Source organism: Xenopus tropicalis, chromosome 4 (assembly GCF_000004195.4).
Source record: "Xenopus tropicalis strain Nigerian chromosome 4, UCB_Xtro_10.0, whole genome shotgun sequence".
Lineage (NCBI taxonomy): Eukaryota > Metazoa > Chordata > Amphibia > Anura > Pipidae > Xenopus > Xenopus tropicalis.
This window is the reverse complement of record NC_030680.2, coordinates 54,482,587-54,507,563: the sequence shown is the minus strand read 5'-3', so window position 1 is coordinate 54,507,563 and position 24,977 is coordinate 54,482,587. Positions and strand designations below refer to the sequence as shown.

Below are 24,977 nucleotides of genomic sequence, written 5' to 3'. Positions count from 1 at the left end.
CCACTTTGTATTACTTTATTTCCATTGCCAGGGCTGCCATTTTATGTGCTTTTATTTGCTGTATCTGCTTAACATTTGACCATAGCAGAGCAGAAATATTTATCTGCAACTGCTTTTAAACTACAAATGCTAAGACAATGTATTCCTGAATTATTAAAGATTACAGTATATTTCTCAAGTGCTAAATATAACTCTAGATTTCAAGTTTGCACATCTGTAATTGCCTTGGCAGGAGACTTCACTTTTAAGAGTTTGCCTGCCATAGATAAATAAATACTACAGTTGTTGCTGTCAGGGTCCTGACTGCCAATATTGTAGAATTTACTGGTTACTCTTTGATTTATGCTGCATTATGGGTTGTTTGGCAACATTTGGCCCAGCAAGATCAAAGAGCCCTGGTAGGCATCCTATTTCGGTAACCCATAGCAACTAACAAATATTAATTGTTAACTAATATAGCACAGTTAGAATAATAAAAGCAAACATGATTGGAAAGTGCCCTATTTCCTACATATTTGCAATATGGTGGGTAGGAGAAACAAGTGACTTGGGGCTTTATTCAATATCAACACAATTTTCCTCTGTTTAGTTTCTAGGCAACAATCTGAAAATCTATACTTGATGCTTAAAAGGAATTCAGTATCACACATTGTTCACAAGGGAAGTGTTTAAAATGCACCCCTACACTTCTCTAGAAGCGCAGAGATGCATTTTGAACTTCACATTCACATTTAAGCAACCTCTAAAAGCTCCTTTGCTTCACTGTTCTTGTAGCTCCATTATTCGAAAAAATCCCCATGTTATTAAAATTCTTTTTTTGCCTTTTCTGTGAATAAGTGCTAGACTGAGATGTGTCTGCTGCAAGAATATTTTGTAATTTGGCATTATTATAATTAAACTCGCGTCAATAGTACATGTGCGAACACGGCAACATTAAATCTTCTCCAGCAGTCTTCCAGCTGTCAATCTAATTTTTATAGAGACACGGGGTCAAATGCCAGCTACAAACATGACATCAGATTAGTGCCCTGCTAATAATTACATGTCTGTTCAGGACACTATCCAGACTGACATGCCTGAAATACTCCAAGAGAAGAGCAGAAATCTATGTTACAACAGATTGATGCAGTACTACAAAGTTGTTATATAAACATAATTTATTTAATTCGACAAATGTGGAGATATGGCCACAGAGATGCCAAGAGTACAGATGCAGAAAAGTACAGATTGGCCTATGTAGGGTAAAACATTTAGTAATCAAGGTCCATGGGCTGACTTGTTTGAGGAAGGGTATGTAATTTTGAAGACAAAAATGCACATAGTAAACCATACCCAATATTTGACTGCCCTCTGTTTTGTCCCCTTTAAGTCTCTATTTTCTAAGTTCAGAATCGGGAACAGGCTAGGTAAGTGGCAGGTGAGCAAACATGGCAGGAATAGTCAGAAAGGTAAATAGCAGCACTAAAATATTACATACTGTAAGTAGGGAGAAGGAAGCTATAGATTATTATAAGTCCTTTTCTTATGGCCAACTGAGCAGCAGTGCTGCAATTAGATAACATGGAGTCAATGATTTAAAGGAGAAAGAAAGGTAAAAACTAAGTAAGCTTTATCAGAAAGGTCTATGTAAATACTCTGAAAAAAATTCTCTGAAAAAAGATTTCTTGTGTCTGTAATTCATGTGCCAGAGACACACAGCTCTCTGCTTTCTCTACTCTCCTGCCCCCCCCTCCCTCAAGAATGCTAAGAACTCACTCCCCCCCCCCTTAGGAATGTGGATCTGAGCCAATCAGCAGGAAGCTGACTCATAATGGTACATTCTCTACTTGGAATAAGGTCCTCAGTGGGGTCCCTCAGGGTTCTGTACTGGGTCCACTTTTGTTTAACTTGTTCATACATGACTTGGGGCAGGGTATTATAAGTAATGTATCAGTGTTTGCAGATGACACAAAACTCTGCAGACCAGTCAATTCTATCCAGGATGTGGCATCCTTGCAGTAGGATCTTGACCAACTGGCAATCTGGGCGGATAAGTGGCAGATGAGATTTAATGTGGATAAATGTAAGGTCATGCACCTGGGATGTAAAAATATGCAAGCCACTTATACCCTTAATGGGACTGCACTAGGCAAATCCATAATGGAGAAGGACCTTGGAGTCCTTTTAGATAATAAACTTGGCTGTAGCAAGCAATGCCAGGCAGCAGCTGCAAGGGCAAACAAGGTTTTGAGCTGTATTAAAAGGGGTATAGATTTACAGGAGGAGGGGGTTATTCTTCCCCTTTACAGAGCACTGGTAAGGCCCCATCTAGAATATGCTGTCCAGTTCTGGTCTCCAGTGCTCAAACGGTACATGATTGAGGTAGAGAGGGTCCAGAGAAGGGCAACTAAGTTGGTAAAGGTTATGGAAAGTCTCAGTTATGAAGAAAGACTGGCCAAGTTGGGTCTGTTTACACTGGAGAAGAGGTGCTTAAGGGGGGACATGATAACTATGTATAAATATATAAGGGGATCATATAATAACCTTTCTAATGTTTTATTTACCAGTAGGTCCTTCCAACGGACACGAGGGCACCCACTCCGTTTAGAAGAAGGGAGGTTCCGTTTAAATATTCAGAAAGGATTTTTTACTGTGAGAGCTGTGAGGTTGTGGAATTCCCTCCCCGAATCAGTTGTGCTGGCTGATACATTATATAGCTTTACGAAGGGGCTGGATGGATTCTTAGCAAGTGAGGGAATAAAGGGTTATGGGAGATAGCTCTTAGCAGAAGTTGATCCAGGGACTGGTCCGATTGCCATCTTGGAGTCAGGAAGGAATTTTTTCCCCTCTGCGGCAAATTAGAGAGGCTTCAGATGGGTTTTTTTTGCCTTCCTCTGGATCAACTAGTAGTTAGGCAGGTTATATATAGGCATTATGGTTCAACGTGATGGACGTATGTCTTTTTTCAACCCAATTTACTATGTTACTATGTATAGTCTAACTAACTGAGCATGTACACTTGGTCGCGGTCTTGGTGCAGACGTGAGGCATTATGGGAACTTTCTTTACACAGCTCAGCGTTTTTCTTCCTGTTTGGCTTCTGATTATCTGAACAGGTGAAATATGGGGAGACTTAAGGGCACTATTGAAACAACTGAAGGTATACCTGCAGCTTGAGATTAACACTTTATTAGCCTTTCCTTCTCCTTTAAGCAAGCTAGATATAGACAGATTTCCAAAACACATAAATAATTGTCAATAAGCCATAAGACCTTGATCTCTCAAGTAACTGTAAGACAAGAGCAAAGAGTACCTGTTGTACAGGTGTACAGATAGAGAAGTTTACGTGTCTGTTAATTGCAAGCAAAAGCTAACTATAACTACACAAGAATGCTGTCTTTGGAACGGAGGCATCACAGATTCTGGGATTGCCGTCTGGAGCAACAGCCCAAATGCCACAGCCCCAGCTCCATGCTTACTGTAGCATGGAAGCGGGTCTATTGCTAGTGCAGGGAGAGTTATTGTGCTCTCTACACAAGAAGAGACAACTTTCTGTTTAAAAGAAGGGAAATTGATCTCTTAAAGTTCCCAGAAGCGGCTTTTTGCTGCCTCTGGTAACTGGCCTCTTCTTGCCGCTGCTTGCCTTACAATAGCAGCCCTGAATGAAGGCTGGTGGGAAGCTGATGCTCAGAAGAACTGGGTTTGAATTACAAAAGTGAGAAATTTGCTGATTCACTTTATTAAAAAGGCAAGTAAGTAAATAGAACAGGTAGGGGCAGAACCAAGGGCAGCCAGGGCCCCTTTTACTGACCTGGACCCCCCCCAACCCCCCGTGGAGTAGTGGGGAGAGTACGTACTAAAGTTTCTGCACGCCCTCTCCCCATTGCTCCGTATGCGGGCAAAATTCCGGTGCGCTCTGCATGCTGCCGCCCTAGGCCCGGGCCATTGTGGCATCCCCACAAATCCAGGCCTGAGGGCTGCAAAAGGAGCCAAATCAGGAAACTGAAAAATATTGCAACAGGCTGAGTTGGTGATGAGATAAACAGTCAGAGCCAGATCAGGAAAAGAGGATCAAAGTCAAGAAAAAACAGTTCATAACAGGGATGTATAATTTCTAAAATCCTTTGTTCAACATGAATTCAGGAAATAAGATTCAATGTTTTTTTTTTACAATAAAAAAATGTTTTGTTTTTTTTGTTATTTCTTGAGCTAAACAGGAAAACTAGGCAACTCTGTTTTTGGTTCTTGCAAGCTAGATAAACCCCCTGCATAATGGACTTCTCTGGTAAAGTACTATTTATCTGTAGTAATGAGTCAAATCAACTGGGCTTGCTGTGTTTTTCTTCTCCATAAATACCCTGGAATGTTGCTCCAATCAGCATAATTTGTTTATCATAACCAGCATGGGATCAGGGATGTTATTAAACTATCCAGGGAGAGGTGCCAAAACAGCATTGTACAACTGATATGATAAACAGATTATGCTGGTTGAAGCAACATTCCAGGGTATTTATTCCAGGAAGATCTTTGTACAAGTCATTCTTAATTGAGAAAGCCAGTTGGATGACTGGCAAATGTCTTCAAGAAAAACACAGCAAGTCCAGCTGATTTTACTTATTACTACAGATATACCATGACCTGGATGAATGAGAATCTTCACAAATATGGTACTATTTGTGTGTAATGCAAAATCTGAAACCATCTGGAAGTTAAATGACCATATAAAGTCCACAGGGTGATTCCAAGGTGATTTCTATTATTCTCATATTTTACAATAGGGGGTACATTATTTTGTTATAATATACAGTTTGGTCATTTCCCTATGGGACCAAACTGTAAATTATATGCTTATAAATGGCGTTTAGTGATGTCAACTGTTATAATCAGAACTTAATGATGTAATTTCTGTCACAACTCACTAAACCTTGTATATTATAATAAAGTACTCCCTGTTGTAAAATATGAGGATATTAGGAGTTCCTTGACTTTCAGCTCGTGGTTTTACATGGTTATGGAACTACTCTGTGACTTATAATATCCCTATATTTTACATTATGCGCTATATAATACACTGTTCTATGAGTCATGCCACAATGTCAATTTTAAGCTCTGATTATAACATGCATTTTACAGAATATTCATGACTTTTGTATAATGCACATGCTAGTTAAAACAAAATTGGTCCTTAAATGCTTAGTTATGATTCAGATCTAGTAGCAAAAAAAGAATAAATATATTTTGCATATCCCCAGACATATGACCTAGTCTAGAGGCATTACAGCTGTTAGCTATGTTGTCTATTTCTTCCCACAACTCTATCCCAAGCTGTAAGTGTTTGTTTTGTTTAAATCTGATTTATGTGCAGACATACAAGGATTACATTGTGGCCTGTTTAATGGTATTATTATTATGGGAAGATGAGCCAAATAAACAAAGCAAGCAATAACAAGGCAAGAGAAATTCACATTCATGCACATCAGATTCAGATTTCAGTTTGAGCTCATGCATAATACTGACTTTATAGAGCATCAACTGTTGTTTTAAGTATACTTTTTACTATGGAACAAAATAGCTATTTGCCCTAATATGACTGTGGTTAGGTAGACACTTGTATAATTGGTGCTTATAAGAGTAAAATATACAACTAAATTAACATTTACCATACCCAATATCTTCCTTTTAAGGTCACCTTAGACCTTGTTACTGGTTCATCCAAAGATAAAATGCAAACACCCTCTTTTTAGCATAGGCATGAAGCATAATCAAATTTTTAGGTAAGGACAAATTCTCTTACCTTTTAAACCATCAACACAGATGAAAGGCTTAAAGGAACAGTAACACCAAAAAAATGAAGGAGCTTTAAAGTAATAAAAATATAATGCACTGTTGCCCTGCACTGGTAAAACTGGTGTGTTTGCTACAGTAACACTACTATAATTTATATAATAAGCTGCTGTGTAGCTATGGGGGCAGCCATTCAAGCTGGAAAAAAGGAGAAAAGGCACAGGTTACATAGCAGATAACAGATAAGTTCTGTAGAATACAATAGTGTTTTATCTGTTATCTGCTATGTGTCTGTGCCTTTTCTCCTTTGAATGGCTGCATCCATGGCTACATAGCAGCTTATTTATATAAATTATAGTAGACTTTCTGAAGTAAACACACAACTTTTACCAGTGCAGGGCAGCAGCACATTATATTTTAGTTACTTTTATACACTTTCATTTTTTGGTGTTACTGTTCCTTTAATGTCTTTGGACATCTACAGGTATGTGCAATTTGGTTGGATAACTGTTAAGGCCTCACATGTATGGTTGCCGTAATGGCTGATATACAATACAGACTATGGTATAATTGTACTGTAATGTGTCATTGGGCTGTGCCTCTAAGTAACAACAAAGAGTTATAAAAGTATATAATATATTATATGTTATACATACCTCCCAACATTTGAAAAATTGAAAGATCGACAAAAAGTCAAAATATGTTTTTAACCATGCCCACTTTTGTGACCACACCCCCTAAATACGACACCCATTTTACTTAATTTGGAAGGTTATTTAAAGTTTGAACACATTTCTGGGGATTTTGAGGTGTTGTTATGTTGGGTTGAAAACCCCAACATACTGTTCTTCGACTTTGGCTTATTCTTCCGCTTCTTCTTCTTCTTCTTAGCGCCCCTCATTTTCTAAACGCTACTCCTCCTACAGTTTTAGGGGTACAACACCCAAACTCCCCACACTTCTTCCCCTATAGCGGAGCAGGTTGCTTGTGCTTTTCTAAGCGATCCCGCCCCCCGTCTTTTTGTGGCGCCGCTCCGAAGACCCCAATTTTCCCATTGACTTTGAAAGGGAAGATTTTCAAACTGCTGCCACACTTACAGCTTTGAAGCTACACCCCCCAAACTTGAACAACATAATAATGGGGTCACCCAGAATGAAACAGCAACATTTGTTGGATGACCCAAAGTGGGAGGGGCCAACAACAGCCAATCAAATTTCACCTGTTGACTTTTATGGGGAAATTGAAACTGCTGCCAATCTTACAGCTTTGAGGCTACACTCCCCAAACTTGAATCACATAGTCATGGGGTCAGCCTGAATGAAAATATGATGATTGTTGGATGTCATTTAGACACTATTAAAAACAGGGGTCAGCCTGAATGATAATGTGAACAGCCAATCAGATTTTACCTATTGATTTGGCGGAAATTCAACCTGCTGCCAGTCTCACAGTAATAACACCGGGGTCCCCAAACTTTTTACACTTGGTCACTAGGGGACTGCAGTTATAGATTTGAAAAGTGGGCGGAGTCACCAACAGCCAATCAAATTTCACCTATTGATTTTTATTGGTTTGATGCCAGAGTTCCCAAACTTTGCACAGTCAGTCACTGGTTGACTACGCATTCAAGGTTTTTTTTTAAACCCAAAGTGGGAGGGGCCAACAACAGCCAATCAAATTTTACCCATTGACTTTTATGGGAAAATAGAAACTGCTGCCAATCTTACAGCTTTGAGACTACACTCCCCAAACTTGAATCACATAGTCATGGGATCAGCCTGAATGAAAATATGATGATTGTTGGATGCCCAAGAGTGGGCGGAGCTGTGAACAGCCAATTAGATTTTACCTATTGACTTGGTGGAAATCATACCTGCTGCCATTCTCACAGTAATAACGCTGGGGTCCCCAAACTTTGCAGAGTTAGGCACCAGGTAACTGTGGTTCAAGGTAAGAAAAAGTGGGCGTAGCCACCAACAGCCAATCAGAGTTTACCTATTGATTTTCAATGGGGAAATTCAATCTGCTATTATTCTTACAGAATTAACACCAGGGTCCCCAAACTTTTCACAGTTGGTCACTAGGGGACTGCAGTTTTAGTTTTGAAAAGTGGGTGGAGCCACAAACAACCAATCAGATTTCACCTATTGATTTTTATTGGTTTGTTGCCAGGGTTCCCAAACTTTGCATAGTCAGTCACTGGGTGACTACGCATTTAAGGTTTTTTGTATTTTTGTAAGTGGGTGGAGCCACCAACAGCCAATCAGATTTTACCTATTGACTTTACATGGGGAAATTCAACCTGCTGCTATTCTCACAGTATTAACAACAGGGTCCCCAAACTTTTCACAGTTGGTCACTAGAGGACTGCAGTTTTAGGTCTGAAAAAGTGGGCGGGGCCACCAACAGCCAATCAGATTTCACCTATTGAATTTTATTGGTTTCATGCCAGGGTCCGCAAACTTTGCACAGTCACTGCGTGACTTCATACTCAAGGTTAGAAAAAGTGGGCGGGGCCACAAAAAGCCAATCACATTTCTTTCATTGTTTTCAGTGGGGAAGTTTTAACTGCTGCCATTCTTACAAGTTTAATGTCAGGGTCCCCAAACTTTGCACAGTTTGTCACTGGGTGACTATGTTCCAAGTTTAGAATCAGATTTCACCTATAGACTTCATATGTTTAAATTTAAACTTCTGACTAAGGTCTCCAAACTTTGCAGAGCTAGTCACCTGGTAACTGCGGTTCAGAGTTAGAAAAAGTGGGTGGAGCCACCAACAGCCAATCAGATTTTAACTATTGATTTTCAATGGGGAAATTCAACCTGCTGCCATTCTCACAGTATTAACACCAGGGTCACTAGGGACTGCATTTTTAGGTTTTAAAAAGTGGGAGGAGCCACCAACAGCAAATCCATTTCAACCCATTAGATTTCATTGGTTTATATTTAAACTGTTGCCATTATTTAAATATTAATTCCAGGGTTGTTAAAGTTTCCAGAGTTGGGTACTGGTATTTGCTGTTTCATGTTAGAAAAAAGTGGGCGGAGCCAATAAACAGCCAATAACATTTCACCTATTTACTATGGTAATGGTACAATGGGGAAGTGTAAAATGCTCACTATTTTTATTCCCGAGTCCCCAAAATTTGCAAAGTTGGTCACTGGGGTACTGTAGTTCAAAAATAGCAAAAGTGGGTTGGGCCACTAACAGCCAATCAGATTTCATACATTGAATTTTATTGGTTTAAATTTAAAATGCTGCCTATTTATGCCAGGGTGCCCACTGTTTGTCACTGGGTGACTTCAACTCAAGGTTAGAAAAAGTGGGCACACCCACCAACCACCAATCACAATTCACCTATTGACTTTTATTGGTTTAAATTTAAACTGCTGCCGTTCTTTAACTATTAATCCTAGGGTCCCTAAACTTTGCAGAGTTAGTCACTGGGTAACTGCAGTTCCAGGTTAGAAAAAGGGGGTGGAGCCACCAACCGCCAATCACTGTTGTCACTCATTGACTTTTGGTGGGGAAATTTAAGTTGCTGCCATTCAGACACTAGTAAAACCAGGGTCCCTAAACTTTGCACAGTGGTTTTTACTGTATAACTGTGGTCCATGGTCAGAGAAAGTGGGCAGAGCCCATTCAGTGACTTCATGTTTTTCAACCCAACATGAAGTTTGTTCTCAAACTTCCCTTTCTAGTCTTAGAAGAAGACCCCTCCAAAAAATGGTACAGTCCACCCCCCCCTCCAAAAAAATGGTACAGTCCAACCCCCCCTCTAATAAAATGGTATAGTCCAACCCCCCCATCAACCAAAACAGTCCGATCTTTAGTTATAGGGGCTGTCATGAAACGGTATCATTATGTTAGGTTAAAGAATGAAGAAAACAGCAGCACTCCGGTTGTTTTGAAAAATGTGAATCTTTACTAAGTGCCAAAGGCTTTGGCACTTAGTAAAGATTCACATTTTTCAAAACAACCGGAGTGCTGCTGTTTTCTTCATTCTTGAATTTATCTGCCCGGGCAGTGGGTACAGCGTGCACCTGGGGCTGCAAGAAGCTATTTTCACTGTGTAAGCACATGTTAAACGATTCTATTATGTTAGGTTAAAAAACCCAACCTACTGTTATTAGACTTTAGCTTATTCTTCCTCTTTTTCTTATTCATTGTCTTAGTGCCCCCTATTTTCTAAACGCTACTCCTCCTACAGTTTTAGGGGTACAACACCCAAACTCTCCACACTTCTTTGCCCTATAGCAGAGCAGGTTGCTTGTGCTTTTCTAAGTGACCCTGCCCCCCCCCCCCGTCTTTTTGTGGCGCTGCTCTGAACACCCCAATTTTCCCATTGACTTTGACAGGGAAGATTTTCAAACTGCTGCCGCACTTACAGCTTTGAAGCTGCACTCCCCAAACTTGAATAACATAATAATGGGGTCACCCCGAATGAAACAGCGACATTTGTTGGATGACCCTAAAGCGGGAGGGGCCAACAACAGCCAATCAGATTTTACCCATTGACTTTCAGTGGGGAAATTGAAACTGCTGCCAATCTTACAGCTTTGAGGCTTCACTCACCAAACTTGAATCACTTAGTCATGGGGTCAGCCTGAATGAAAATATGATGATTGTTGGATGCCATTCAGACACTATTAAAAACCAGGTCCCCAAACATTGCAAAGTGGTTTTTAGTATATAAAAAAATGGTTCGATCCACCTCCCCTCCAACAAAATGGTACGGTCTGACCCCCCCATCCAAAAAATTGGTACAGTCCCACCCTCCCCTCCAATAAAATGGTACATTCCGACCCCCCCAAAAAAACGGTACGACCCAACCCCCCCTTACGAAAAAAAATTTGGTATGGTCCGACCCCCCCCCCTCCCAAAAAATGGTACGGTCTGACCCCCCCCTCCAATAAAATGGTACAGTCCAACCCCCGATATTAAGAGAGACAAGTTCCAAAGGGATAAACAAGATTATGACAACAATATGGTGTACCTTTGGAAGACTGGGAGACAAGAGAGAAATAGATCCCGGCCCTATAAACATTATAAAAGGGGCAGTACTGGGAATGGATATACACCTCGTTCAATCCTAAAATCATCACGCACAGTGCAGTTTGCAGATTCGGATGACGAGTTGGGCATGTCTAGCTCAGCCTCTCCCCCCTCCCCTTTCTCCTCTTCTTCATTTTTAACAGATATGGATCGCACGGCAAACGATTTGGAAGAGGAGCCCAGTACCAGAAGGAGACCGCCGTTACCTCAACGAGAACCGGTCAGGACATGCAGCATACGAGACGGGGGGGCCAACGCAGGCGGAGGCGTAAGAACCTCGGGTGGCACGAGGGGCAGAAGGTATGGGACTCGGAAGGGCCATCAGGATTGGTGAGTCGCTCTCCGGAGTTACAGCCCACAACTTGGGATCGTGGACATGATCGTTACCCCATTTCTAAGAGGGAACTTTATAATGAACATAAGGAGGACATTGAACAATCTACACTAACTGATCTTGATACGCAGGACATACAGGGTATACAGTTGGGTCAGTCCCGACATCTCCCTATAACTGATGCAAATACTAATGGCACAGGTTTATCCAATGTTATCAATTTATCTGCACACAAACTGACTAAGGATGAATTAGGGTTACTTACACGAGGTTTGAATTACATACCGAATACATGGTGTGATCCCTTTAGGGCCATCTTAGATTTGAATAAGTTTATACGTATGATTACCTTACAAAAACATTTCTTAAGTAAAGGTGATGTTGATGAACATGTTGATTTAACATCTGTGGACGGTAGAGAAAATGTGGGGACCACTGTGTTACCAGGTTTGGCTAGTGAAGAGGTTGGTTCTCCTTTAGTTTTTGAGTCTAGCGACTATGATCAACAGGTTCCAATGCGTCCTCGATTAGATTTTCAGGATGAATGTGCGATTCAGGTATTACAGGAGCTACAGGAGGAAAGTAAGGTAGTTGTGCCCTTTGAAACTCCTATTATACACTCAGGTTTGAGAAACAAATCGGATTTTTACCCAATACACTCGAAGGGTCATTTTTAACACTTTTTCAAAAACTTGTACAACATGATATAGAAAAGTTGGCGGAGCGAAGGGGTTCTAGCAATAATAACAAAAATAATAAAGGAAAATTTGCCTTCTCTAACTTGACTACAGGGGAGAGCAAGGCTCTCAGGGCCCTTGAGGCCAACAAGAAAATAGTGATTAAGGTGGCTGACAAAGGAGGGTCAGTGGTGGTACTTGATGCCAAATTTTATGAGCAGGAAGTGATGCGACAACTTTCTGATAATGACACTTACACCCCCCTCAAGGAGGACCCCACGGAGATTTTTCAGAGGCAGTTAAAGGATTTGTTATTAGATGGCTTTAATATGGGCGTTTTGTCTAAGCAAGAATTTGAATTTCTAGATTGTGAATGCCCTGTTATACCCATTTTTCATGTTTTACCAAAAGTTCACAAGTCTTTGGATGATGTGAAGGGTCGTCCTATAGTGGCGGGCATTGGAGCCTTGAATGAAGGTCTATCTAAATATGTTGATAAGTTGTTAATACCTTTAGTACTGAGTTTACCAACGTATTTACGGGATACGACTATGTGCATAAATAAATTTTTTGGTTTAGAATGGAGATCAACATACCGTTGGTTCACAATGGATGTTAAAGCACTATATTCCTCTATAGATCATAAGGTAGGATTACAATCTGTTTTATTTTGGCTTCAACAGGGAGGCCTTTTTCACACAGACCAAAAAGAGTTCATTGCACAGGCCGTTTATTGGTTACTACATACTAACTATTTTTTGTTCAATGGCCGTTATTATCTCCAGAGACGTGGCGCCGCTATGGGTGCTTCCTTTGCTCCCACTTATGCCAACCTCCTTATGGGCTGGTGGGAGAGGCTCCACGTCTTTGGTGATAAGAACCCTTATCGTAACCATATCGTTTGTTTCTATCGCTATATAGACGATTGTATTGGGGTGTGGGATGGAGATGAGTCCTCTTTACAACTTTTTGTTGACTATTGCAATACTACTTTGGAAGGCATTGAATTTACCTATGAAACCAGTGAGAGTAGGATCCCCTTTTTGGATGTAGTATTCTGTACACAAGGGGATCGTATAATGACAGATTTATACCGTAAACCGATTACACGGAATACGCTTTTACATTCGGATAGCGGACATCCTATGAGTTGTAAGAGAGGCATTCCAGTGGGACAATTTTTGCGGTTGAGACGTATATGCTCCTCTTGGGACTCCTTTCATAATCAGGCCATGTTATTGTGGGATCGGTTTGTACAAAGGGGCTATGACACCTAAACTATTGATGGCATATGAGAGAGCGGTAGCCACGAATAGGTCTGATTTATTATATGACACACGACAGCGACAGCTAGGCCATAAAGTGGGTCCGAAGCATAAGTCTAGGCCTACCCCAAGGTTTTGCATGACATATGGCAAAGGTGTTCCGGCTATACAAAGAAGTGTCAATCGACACTGGGATGTTCTACTACAGGATCCAGATTTATCAAAGATTCTGAATGAGAAACCACAATTTGTTTTTAGGAGGGCCAGAAACATTGCCTCATGGGTTTCTAAAAGCCTTTTCTCTACTGAAGTCATTAAACAGGATACAACTTGGCTACGTTACAAGGGAACTTATAAATGTGGCAGAAACAGATGTAAGTCCTGTAATCTAATGAGGGTTTCTAAAGTTTTTGTAAGTACGAATACAGGATGCTCCTATAATATCCCCCAGTACTTTAACTGTCTGTCGAGAGGTGTAATTTATTTGGCCACATGTGAATGTGGAGCCCAATATGTGGGCAAGACTAAACGGGGAGCAGGCACTAGGTGCCTTGAACATATATCTGCTATTGGGAGAAATGACCTTGGGTCAGCCATAGCCAAACATGCAATAGAGGTGCATAGCAAGAAGTGCAATATTACTTTCCAAATTATAGATAAGCCTAAATGGAATATCAGAAAGGGAGAATTAGATAAAAAACTCTTAGAGAGAGAAGTGTACTGGATTTATCACTTTAAAACGATAGAATGTTATGGTGGCTTGAACAGGGAATGGGAAGTTTCCTGCTACTGTTAGCTTACCAGGAACATGTATTATGCTCTTGTATGAAACATATATCTAAATAATGCCTGTACTATCATATGATTAGTTACTATCTAAGGCAGACTGGGATTTCCGGTTTGATGTGCGATGGGATTTTGTTTTTGTATTTGTTTGGATCTATGGTATATGCTCTTAAAAGTTTTATGGTCATTGTAATTGGAGATCTTAAGTTACAACACTTTCGTGAGTGAAAACAGTGTGGACTAAATTTACCTGTTAGATATATCATCACAAATAATATTTATAATCTCCAGGTGTTTAAATCACGGGTAACTGTGGGTTATATGCACTTCTTTATATACACATATATGTATTTCTTATCTCTTTACATGTATATATATATTTTTATCTCTTTTTATTACTTATGTGTGGTACCTCAGCACTATATGTTATATATGGTTATTTATTGGGATAAGTATTAATGATATCCTTAATATATTGGGAACAGTTAATTAATCAAAATGCCTGTGGTGTTCTATCTGGCACTTATAGGGTTAAAGATATGGTGGGTGTGTTCAACCTAAGGATATGTTTGTGGCACACATAGGGTTAAAGAGGTGAAGGGTGTGCACTTCTGAAGGGTATTTAAGGAATAGGGGGGAGTGGGACTCCAGTTATAGCTTCTGATGAAGTGGCTTTGGGCCACGAAACGCGTCAAGCTGGGGAGTTTCAGTTCTGCAATTTTGTAACATGTTTTTAATGGAAGCGTCAAATAAAGGATAATTTTATTTTTACAATCACAGTAGTCCTGGCGTGCTCCGTCCTACTATATCCATTTTTTGTTGTAACATATCACGCCTGGATCGGGGGCGTTTCTTCGGATGTGTCAGCACGGGACACTGTATGTGCGGGACCTATCCTGGTGAGTGCTCCCTGTTTTTTGTACATACAGTCCAACCCCCCCCTCCAATAAAATGGTACATTCCGACCCCCCCCCAAAAAAAAATGGTACGGTCCAACCCCCGTACAAAAAATTGGTATGGTCCGACCCCCCCCTCCAAAAAATGGTACGGTCCGACCCCCCCATCCACCAAAATGGTACGGTCTGACCCCCCTCCCCTCCAAAAAATGGTACGGTCCGACCCCCCCCTCTAATAAAATGGTATAGTCCAACCCCACCCTCCACCAAAATGGTACGGTCTGATCTTTAGTTATAGGGGCTGTCATGAAACCGTATCATTATGTTGTGTTGAAAAACCCAACCTACTGTTCTTCAGCTTATTCTTCCTCTTTTTCTTCTTTGTCGTCTTAGTGCCCCCCATTTTCTAAACGCTACTCCTCCTACAGTTGTAGGGGTACAACACCCAAACTCTCCACACTTCTTCGCCCTATAGCAGAGCAGGTTGCTTGTTCTTTTCTAAGCGATCCAACCCCCCGTCTTTTTGTGGCACTGCTCTGAACACCCCAATTTTCCCATTGACTTTGACAGGGAAGATTTTCAAACTGCTGCCGCACTTACAGCTTTGAAGCTGCACTCCCCAAACTTGAATAACATAATTATGGGGTCACCCCGAATGAAACAGCAACATTTGTTGGATGACCCTAAAGCGGGAGGGGCCAACAACAGCCAATCAGATTTTACCCATTGACTTTCAGTGGGGAAATTGAAACTGCTGCCAATCTTACAGCTTTGAGGCTTCACTCACCAAACTTGAATCACTTAGTCATGGGGTCAGCCTGAATGAAAATATGATGATTGTTGGATGCCATTCAGACACTATTAAAAACCAGGTCCCCAAACATTGCACAGTGGTTTTTAGTATATAAAAAAAATGGTTCGATCCAACCTCCCCTCCAACAAAATGGCACGGTCTGACCCCCCCATCCAAAAAATTGGTACAGTCCCACCCTCCCCTCCAATAAAATGGTACATTCCGACCCCCCCAAAAAAATGGTACGACCCAACCCCCCTTTCAAAAAAAATTGGTATGGTCCGACCCCCCCCTCCCAAAAAATGGTACGGTCTGACCCCCCCTACAATAAAATGGTACAGTCCAACCCCCCTCCAATAAAATGGTACATTCCGACCCCCCCCAAAAAAAAATGGTACGGTCCAACCCCCCGTACAAAAATTGGTATGGTCCAACCCCCCCCCTCCAAAAAAATGGTACGGTCCGACCCCCCCCATCCACCAAAATGGTACGGTCCGACCCCCCTCCCATTCTGGGTGACCCCATTATTATGTTGTTCAAGTTTGGGGGGTGTAGCTTCAAAGCTGTAAGTGTGGCAGCAGTTTGAAAATCTTCCCTGTCAAAGTCAATGGGAAAATTGGGGTGTTCAGAGCAGTGCCACAAAAAGACGGGGGGCTGGATCGCTTAGAAAAGCACAAGCAACCTGCTCTGCTGTAGGGCGAAGAAGTGTGGGGAGTTTGGGTGTTGTACCCCTACAACTGTAGGAGGAGTAGCGTTTAGAAAATGGGGGGCACTAAGACGACGAAGAAGAAAAAGAGGAAGAATAAGCTGAAGAACAGTAGGTTGGGTTTTTCAACACAACATAATGATACGGTTTCATGACAGCCCCTATAACTAAAGATCAGACCGTACCATTTTGGTGGAGGGTGGGGTTGGACTTTACCATTTTATTAGAGGGGGGGGGGGTCGGACCGTACCATTTTGGTGGATGGGGGGGTCGGACCGTACCATTTTTTGGGAGGTGGGGGGGGGGGGGGTCGGACCATACCAATTTTTTTTTGTAAGGGGGGTTGGGTCGTACCATTTTTTTGGGGGGGTCGGAATGTACCATTTTATTGGAGGGGAGGGTGGGACTGTACTAATTTTTTGGATGGGGGGTCAGACCGTGCCATTTTGTTGGAGGGGAGGTTGGATCGAACCATTTTTTTATATATTAAAAACCACTGTGCAATGTTTGGGGACCTGGTTTTTAATAGTGTCCAATAGTGTACCAATAAAATAGTGTCCAATAGTGTACCAATAAAATGGTACAGTCCAACCCCCCTCCAATAAAATGGTACATTCCGACCCCTGCCCAAAAATGGTCCGGTCCAACCCCCCCCCTCCAAAAAATGGTACGGTCCGACCCCCCCATCCACCAAAATGGTGCCCACTGTTTTTCACTGGGTGACTTTGACTCAAAGTTAGAGAAAGTGGGCGGAGCCACCAACCACCAATCACAATTTACCTATTGACTTTTATTGGTTTAAATTTAAACTGCTGCCGTTCTTTAACTATTAATCCTAGTGTCCCTAAACTTTGCAGAGTTAGTCACTGGGTAACTGCAGTTCCAGGTTAGAAAAAAGTGGATGGAGCCACCAATCAGATGTCACTCATTGACTTTCAGTGGGGAAATTTAAATTGCTGCCATTCAGACACTATTAAAACCAGGGTCCCCAAGCGCGAATCGCGCGTTTTTTTTTTTTTTTGCGTCAATTTTAAAAAGCATGTGATAGCGCTTATCGACCTTTAGTGAATCAACCCTTATGTATCTAAGTGTAGGTGAAGCTTGTTAAGATTTCTGGGCTCTCTCCCAAAAACTACTTTTTAATTAAATTTGTATCTTTTTTAACGTTCAGTGCAGGAGATCAAAGGGAAATGAGGGACTTTTCAGTAAGAATCCAGGATTGCAGGCTATGCTGTTAAAAGAGGGACTGTCCCACGAAAATTGGGACAGTTGGGAGGCATTTTTGCAACCAAAAGGATCAGGCTCCTGCCTGTGCTTTATTTTCCACAGCAAACAATATGCCACCACATGGTATTTGAAAGTAAAAAGTTCAACAAAACAAAGTCTCACCAGACTGTAGTTTCCACAAAGGGTATAACGAAAACCTCACTGCCAATGCCCGGCAGTCTTTTCCTGGGGTCCCAGAAACAGGGGTCTTTTAACCAGTCCAGCCCTCACAGACTCACTCAGAAAAAGCTCTCTCCCTTGCTGCACACCCAGGCTCACCTTAAATGCATCAGGTGTTGCCTAATTGGCTCCAGCATTCTCTGACTTCAGGGTCCTAGCCTCTCCTGCCCTGGAGATTTAAAGGAGCCAGTACCTCAGCCTGGGTGCTATATACCTGCCGTCCCACAGACAAGTCTCACTGAGACAAGCCTTTTTGTCACAATTCTTTAACATAGGTTGTAAAATAATGCAACATGCAGGATAACATGAAATGACTAAGACAGGAAGAGCAACAGAAATGTTATTCAAGGCTAGGGATAGCACCATAAAAGTGTTTGTGTCAGAGCTTCAATATACACAGTAATCAAATATTTTCAGGGTGATAAGCAGGGAGTCAACCCAGGTCACCTTAAGATATTGACAATAACTGAGTCACGACTAACAATATAAAAAAAAGTCTACTGGTTTACTGAACAGGAATTAGAAAATCAGATTAGCTGAAGCATCACAATTTATATAGTGGATATAAAGACACAGGCACACAATTTATGGGGTGGTTGGGAAAATTCCAAGATGAAACAAACTGGAGATATTATAGATTTAACAATAAATACTGGGCATTCAGCATACACTTACATTGTATATGGAAAAAATACTGTGTGCTTACACAAACTATTGATCATTGATACTATTATACTTACTGAGGAATTGGGTGTATATCGTAGAAATCTAACAACTCTGGCGTCTGAAGATGGGCATGCCAGAGCAATGTATCGATTCCGGAATGTCCCATATATTTTCAAGTGAAAGCCAGGCCTCATTCCTAACTGGGGGCTGGCTTCTTTTCCGGCATTATTGACATCAATCCCATAAGCAGATAGGTCAAAGTATAAATTGTGCGCCCTTATCTCTGGAGTTGGTACCTGGAACATAAAAAACAAACAAACAAAAAAAACAAACAGTGTGATTGTGATTCAATATATATAAATTATTTATGTTTATGGTCCATAGTCAAAGAAATGGCTGTATAAAAACAGAGATGTAGTCTGAATGTAAAAAGGCCAGTAATAGCACTATGAATTAAAAATTCCCCAACTGTTTTTTCTACATACTAGGCCTCATTTGAAAACCCAGGTGCAGCATGCAAAGTACATTCAGCCATTTTTGTTCCTTTGTACTGCTCTTTGTATGTAACACTGCATTTAAGAGAGATGGGTATGGGTAGGAACGTAGAAGTCCTCCCTTCTTGCCCCTACCTTGCACGCCATTTTAAGGACCAGCAGCAGCATGCTTTTGCACCACTTAGGGCTCATGCACTTGAGCCGCCATAGGTCATAAATGAACGAACGAGTTTGCATTCACATATGAATGGACAATTCTCACAATAACCAATAAATTGGCCATGGGCTAAATTGACAAATTTATTTTCTAAAGCTCTGCCAAGTATGTTGCACTTTATAAATACATGTTGATAATGATTCTAAAACTGCAAGCCTGGATTGGTCATTAATATGTATTAACTACAGCTATATTACAAAAAAACAGGTCACATAGTGCTTTGTTGCAGACAGCAACAATACAGCAATTAAATCTAAAACTTCTGCCACGGGCTGATAAAAGCTGCAGACTTGGTTCTTCTGCTCAACAAAAAGGCATATCTTTAGGTGTATGGCCAGCATAAGAAAACATATGCATATCTGCAGGACTGCAATAATTCTGTCCATTTAAATGTATGATCTCACTTATCAGAGGTAATGAGCTACACAAATATTATTACCGTATATACTCGAGTATAAGCCGAGTTTTTCAGCACTAAAAATGTGCTGAAAAAGTAACCCTCGGCTTATACTCAGATATACTCGCCCCCCCCCATTGAGGGGCGATTGTTGCGCACCAACCCCCCCCCTGTGGACATCTGTACCTTGCGTCTTCTTCCCCTTGCAGTGCAGCGGAACTGGCCTTAGCCAGGCAGGGAGCATGCTGTGCCGATCGGAAGATGCGCTGTAGATGTGGCTGTGTCTGTGAGGCGCGTCGGCATTACCGAGAGTGTCCCCTTGTCTGTGTGCGCAACGTGATCCTTCAGCCCATGCACATCCTGGAGCCTCCTGCTGCTGCTGGGGCAGCCAGGCAGTAATCACATGCCTCATTATGTGCGATCACAGAGACAGGCAGGGCTGCAGCCCACAGAGGGAGGAACATTTAACAGCCACAGCCTAAAGCTGGCCATACACGCACCGATAATATCCTACGAACCCCCGTTTCGTACGATATTCGGTGCGTGTATTGCAAGTCGACTGATATTGCAGGAGGCTGCTGATATCGGTCGACTCGCCGATCGGCCAGGTTAAAAGATTTTGATCGGGCGCCATAGAAGGTGCCTGATCAAAATCTGCCTTCAGGGCTGAATCTGCAGAAGGAGGTAGAAATCCTATTGTTTCTACCTCCTTATCTGCCGTTTCAGCCCTGAACGGTTATTGGCCGATTGTACGATCTTACGTGCGACCGATGGTCGCACGAAAGATCCGGAATCGCCACGTGTGTGGCCACCTTAAATAGCAGCTTTCCTACAACAAAAACAACTGCAAGGGGAAGCTATTCCTGAAACACCCGGGTAAATGTGCATTATTTCTGGCAATCGTGGAAGTTCGAGATAAAGTCGCTGCAATACTTGGGGAAATGGGAACAACTCTAGATATGATATGTAACGAAGGTAAAGTGGTTGCTTTCTTTCTAATCTGTTATCCTCTAGTCATGCAAAGCACACAGCAGGATGGCAAGTACTTGATAATTAGTAAGGAAGCTTCCTTAGCCTTCCCAAACTTACTCTTGTCTGCTGCTGTAGCATTTTTCCTTCCCTAAATTTGATTTTCTTTAAATTTGAGTTTTCTGATCTGATATGTTATTTGATTATTGAAACTTAGCGGTAGCTGCTGCATTTCCCACCCTATGCTTATACTCGAGTCAATAAGTTTTTCCAGTTTTCTTAGGTAAAATTAGGTACCTCGGCTTATATTTGGATCGGCTTATACTCGAGTATATACGGTAGATTAAAAACTTATTTGATAAAGACACCTATCACTGACCAAACAAAAAGTTACATTGTTAGTGCATCCCCATATCCCTTCATTTTTGGATATAAACACTATATCATTGTATACAGGACAGAAACTAGGCACAGGCAGAGAAGGCAGCTGCCTAGGACACTGCAGCTGGAGGGCCTAGTTACTTGTCTTGGGTGAAAGTACCTCTTGGCCAGCACTAATTGTATAGTGTGCTAGGTTTGGTATTAGCCAAGGATGGGCACAATATACAGTACATACTGTATAACTGAATATGAAAACAAGTCATATGCTTGTGATGCACCAAAATGATATTGCTTCATCAGTTATGCACTAAATGTGCCTAAAAAATTCTGTATCATAAGTTTATTTTTAATACACCTTTAAAATAGATTCACGTATGGAATTGCATATTTTCACTAAAATAATAAACAGTACCTTGTACTTGATAGTAACTAAGCAGCATGAATCCATACTGGTAGCAAAGCTTTTCAACTGGGTTCATATAATGTTTAAATGATTTTTAGTAGACTTAGGGTATGGAGATCCAAAATACAGCAATATCTAGAAAACCCCTGGTCCCAAACATTATGTATAATAGATACTATGCCTGCACTTACAGTATAATACACAAGAGCCATAAATATTCAGTGATTGTCAATGTCATATGTTATAATCAGTGCTTAGTGATGTAATTTATAAAAGACTCGCCCTGTATTAAAATATGAGAATATTTACAGTCACCCTGGGTCCCACGACTTGTATAAAAGAATTTGGCCTTTGTACTTGTGCATTGTAATATCCTTTTATTTTACAATAGGGGGTATATTTTTCACTTTATCGTACAGGTATGGGATTCCTTATCCGGAAACCCATTATCCAAAAAGTTCAGAATTATGGAACTACCATCTCCCATAGACTCCATTATAAGCAATTAGTTATAATTATTCTCTGTAATAATAAAACAGTACCTTGTATTTGATCCTAAATAAGATATAATGAATCCTTATTGGAGGCAAAACAAGCCTATTGGGTTTATTCAATATTTGAATGATTTTTAGCAGATTTAAGTTATGGAGATTTAAATTATGGAAAGATCCCTTATCCGGAAAACCCCATGTCCCGAGCATTCTGGATAACAGGTCCCATACCTGTATAAGTTATGGCCATTGTCTGAAATCACAATATATGCCTAGCTGTATGCATACACCATTAGTATTGATACTAATATAAATGCAGCACCCTTAGCAAATCTGACAGAAATCAACAGGCATAAAATAACCTTTTTTGCTCTCAGCAAGTCCCAGCAATAAATAAAGTAGTGGTGAATGTCTTTTGAAAAAGATGACTGGGCTAACTGGGACGGCAGCAGTCCAAAATGAGTTCCACCTGAAAAACAAACCAGATCACACCTGGTTGCACTGTAATTAGGAACACATTGTTTTAATATTGTGGAGGGTGACAGTTTATGCTTTTTTTAAATACTTTAACCCTTTAAGTGCCAAGGGACGTAGATTCTACGTCCTAGGTACCAAGGGACCAAAGTGCCATGGGACGTAGAATCTACGTCCAATGGCAATGTCGGGTTTACAAGCGCTGCGCTCGCTTTTAAAGCAGCGCAGCGCTTGTAAAGCCTTCACAACCCCCTAGGCAACGAGCGAATGAAGACATACTTACGGATCCGGTCGCCCAGCCGCACCGATCCGGTCCCTCAGCCAATGACAGCAGTGGACACGCATTGATGACGTGTCCACTGCTGTCCCTTTAAATATCGCCGCCCCCGCGTCGCCTCTTCACTCCTGCTGCGCACATGTGACTGCTGGAGCCCCCCTGCTGCCTTCCTGCTGGATTGGTCGCCCTGATTGCCTGCCTGCATTGTGTGAGCTGAACTACAACTCTCTAACCACTGTTTATTTTGCTTATTTCTATCTCAACTGTCTAAAAAATTTTTTTTTTCCCATTTCTTCTTCTATCTTTGTCATTATTACACTTTTACACACATACACACTTATTTACAACTTTCCCAAGCACACACAGACACTTACACACACACTTACACTTAGAAAAAAAAAAAAAAAAAATCTTTCTTTCTTTTCTTTTCTTTCTTTCTTTGCTTTCTTTGGCAGTCTTTTTTTTTACTAAAACTTTATTTCTGATCTTGCTCTATAATTATCTGATTTATTTGGTTGCATTTTAGTGTTTTTTTTGCATTTTCATAATTGATTTCTGTTTTTGAATTATTCTATTGCACTGTAACTTTTTTATTGCTATTGGGTGCTGAATTTGCAGTGACGTTGGTGGATCCAGGGCTCTGGCCACTGATTTCATTGCAATAATTGTTCTTCTGTTGGTTTGAGTGGTTTTATTTGAATTTACTGATTTTATGGTGTTTTATCTTTGCATTGTTCTTTATTGTGTATTTAGTGCCCCTAAAAGGTTGCTTTTGCAGTGACATTGGTAGATCCAGGGCTCTGACCACCGATTTCATTGCAATTATTGTTCTTTTGTAGGTTTGGGTGGTTTTATTTGAATTTACTGATTTTATGGTGTTTTATCTTTGCATTGTTCTTTATTGTGTATTTAGTGCCCCTAAAAGGTTGCTTTTGCAGTGACATTGGTGGATCCAGGGCTCTGACCACCGATTTCATTGCAATTATTGTTCTTTTGTTGGTTTGGGTGGTTTTATTGGAATTTACTGATTTTATGGTGTTTTATCTTTGCATTGTTCTTTATTGTGTATTTAGTGCCCCTAAAAGGTTGCTTTTGTAGTGACATTGGTGGATCCAGGGCTCTGACCACCGATTTCATTGCAATTATTGTTCTTTTGTAGGTTTGGGTGGTTTTATTTGAATTTACTGATTTTATGGTGTTTTATCTTTGCATTGTTCTTTATTGTGTATTTAGTGCCCCTAAAAGGTTGCTTTTGCAGTGACATTGGTGGATCCAGGGCTCTGACCACCGATTTCATTGCAATTATTGTTCTTTTGTTGGTTTGGGTGGTTTTATTGGAATTTACTGATTTTATGGTGTTTTATCTTTGCATTGTTCTTTATTGTGTATTTAGTGCCCCTAAAAGGTTGCTTTTGCAGTGACATTGGTGGATCCAGGGCTCTGACCATCGATTTCATTGTAATTATTGTTCTTTGATTGCTTTTAGTGGTTTTATTCCATTTGGTTTCAGTTGTTCTAGAAAGATCCAGAGGTGCTAAGTTCAGATTGTTCTAGTAGTTTCTATTGCCAAAGGTTAACTCCTGGTCATCCCTTGCTGGCTTGAGTTTATCAAAAGGTTACAGTGAGGTTTTTTTTTTCTAGCTTCTCCTATTACAAGTGTTGTCTTGCTTGCTGCTTTTTTTTTTTTTTTTTTTTTTGCTTGCTTGTTTTCACTTTGCCTGCTGATTGCTAGATTTGCAGTTGTCGGTATATTTCTGGCACAATGGCCAAACGGTTTTACAGCACCGAGGAAGCTGCTAGGTATTGCATGGACTCCAGCTCAGAAGAATTTAGCGATTCTGGGTCTGAGTATGTGCCATCTGACCACTCTACTGAGGAATCAGAGATAGACGATAGTGACACGGTTAGCGCAGAGGTTAGTAGTGGTGGCACGCTTACTGCTGAAGAGGCAGAGGCTGGTGGTAGTGCCCAAGATGTACCCATGGAAGTAGAAGAGGGTGAGGGTAGCACTGATGCAGCAGTTGGAGAGCCTGCGTGGGGGCCTCCCTGTAATTATGTCCCTGAAATTCCCCCTTTCACTGCAGTCCCTGGCATCAGTGTGGACACCACTAATTTTGAAATTATAGATTTTTTTAATCTCTATATTACAGAGGCCATCCTACAGGACATGGTCCGTTACACAAATTTGTATGCTGAGCAGTATCTTGCCAGCAACCCTTTACCGGGTTTTTCAAGAGCCCAGGCATGGTATCCCACAAATATAAACGAAATAAAAAGATTCCTGGCTCTTACATTGGCAATGGGACTCGTAGAACGTAATTCTTTAGCTTCCTACTGGGATACCAATACAATCCTTTCCATCCCTCTTTTTTCAGCCGTTATGCCAAGAAACCGTTATCAAATTTTATTGCGGTTTCTTCACTTTAACGACAACACAACGGCTGTTGCCCCTAATGAGCCCGGTTATGACAGGCTTTATAAATTGAG

At 41.0% G+C, this 24,977-nt stretch overlaps 1 protein-coding gene across 1 annotated transcript in view; it reads right to left on the bottom strand.

Annotated features, from left to right (window-relative positions):
- Positions 1–24,977, bottom strand: part of LOC101733232 — a 57,133-nt gene that overhangs the window by 8,729 nt on the left and 23,427 nt on the right. Inside the window, exon 4 of the mRNA XM_031900778.1 lies at positions 18,462–18,683. Coding sequence (XP_031756638.1) covers positions 18,462–18,683 — 222 coding nt within the window. The remainder of the gene's footprint in view (positions 1–18,461; positions 18,684–24,977) is intronic.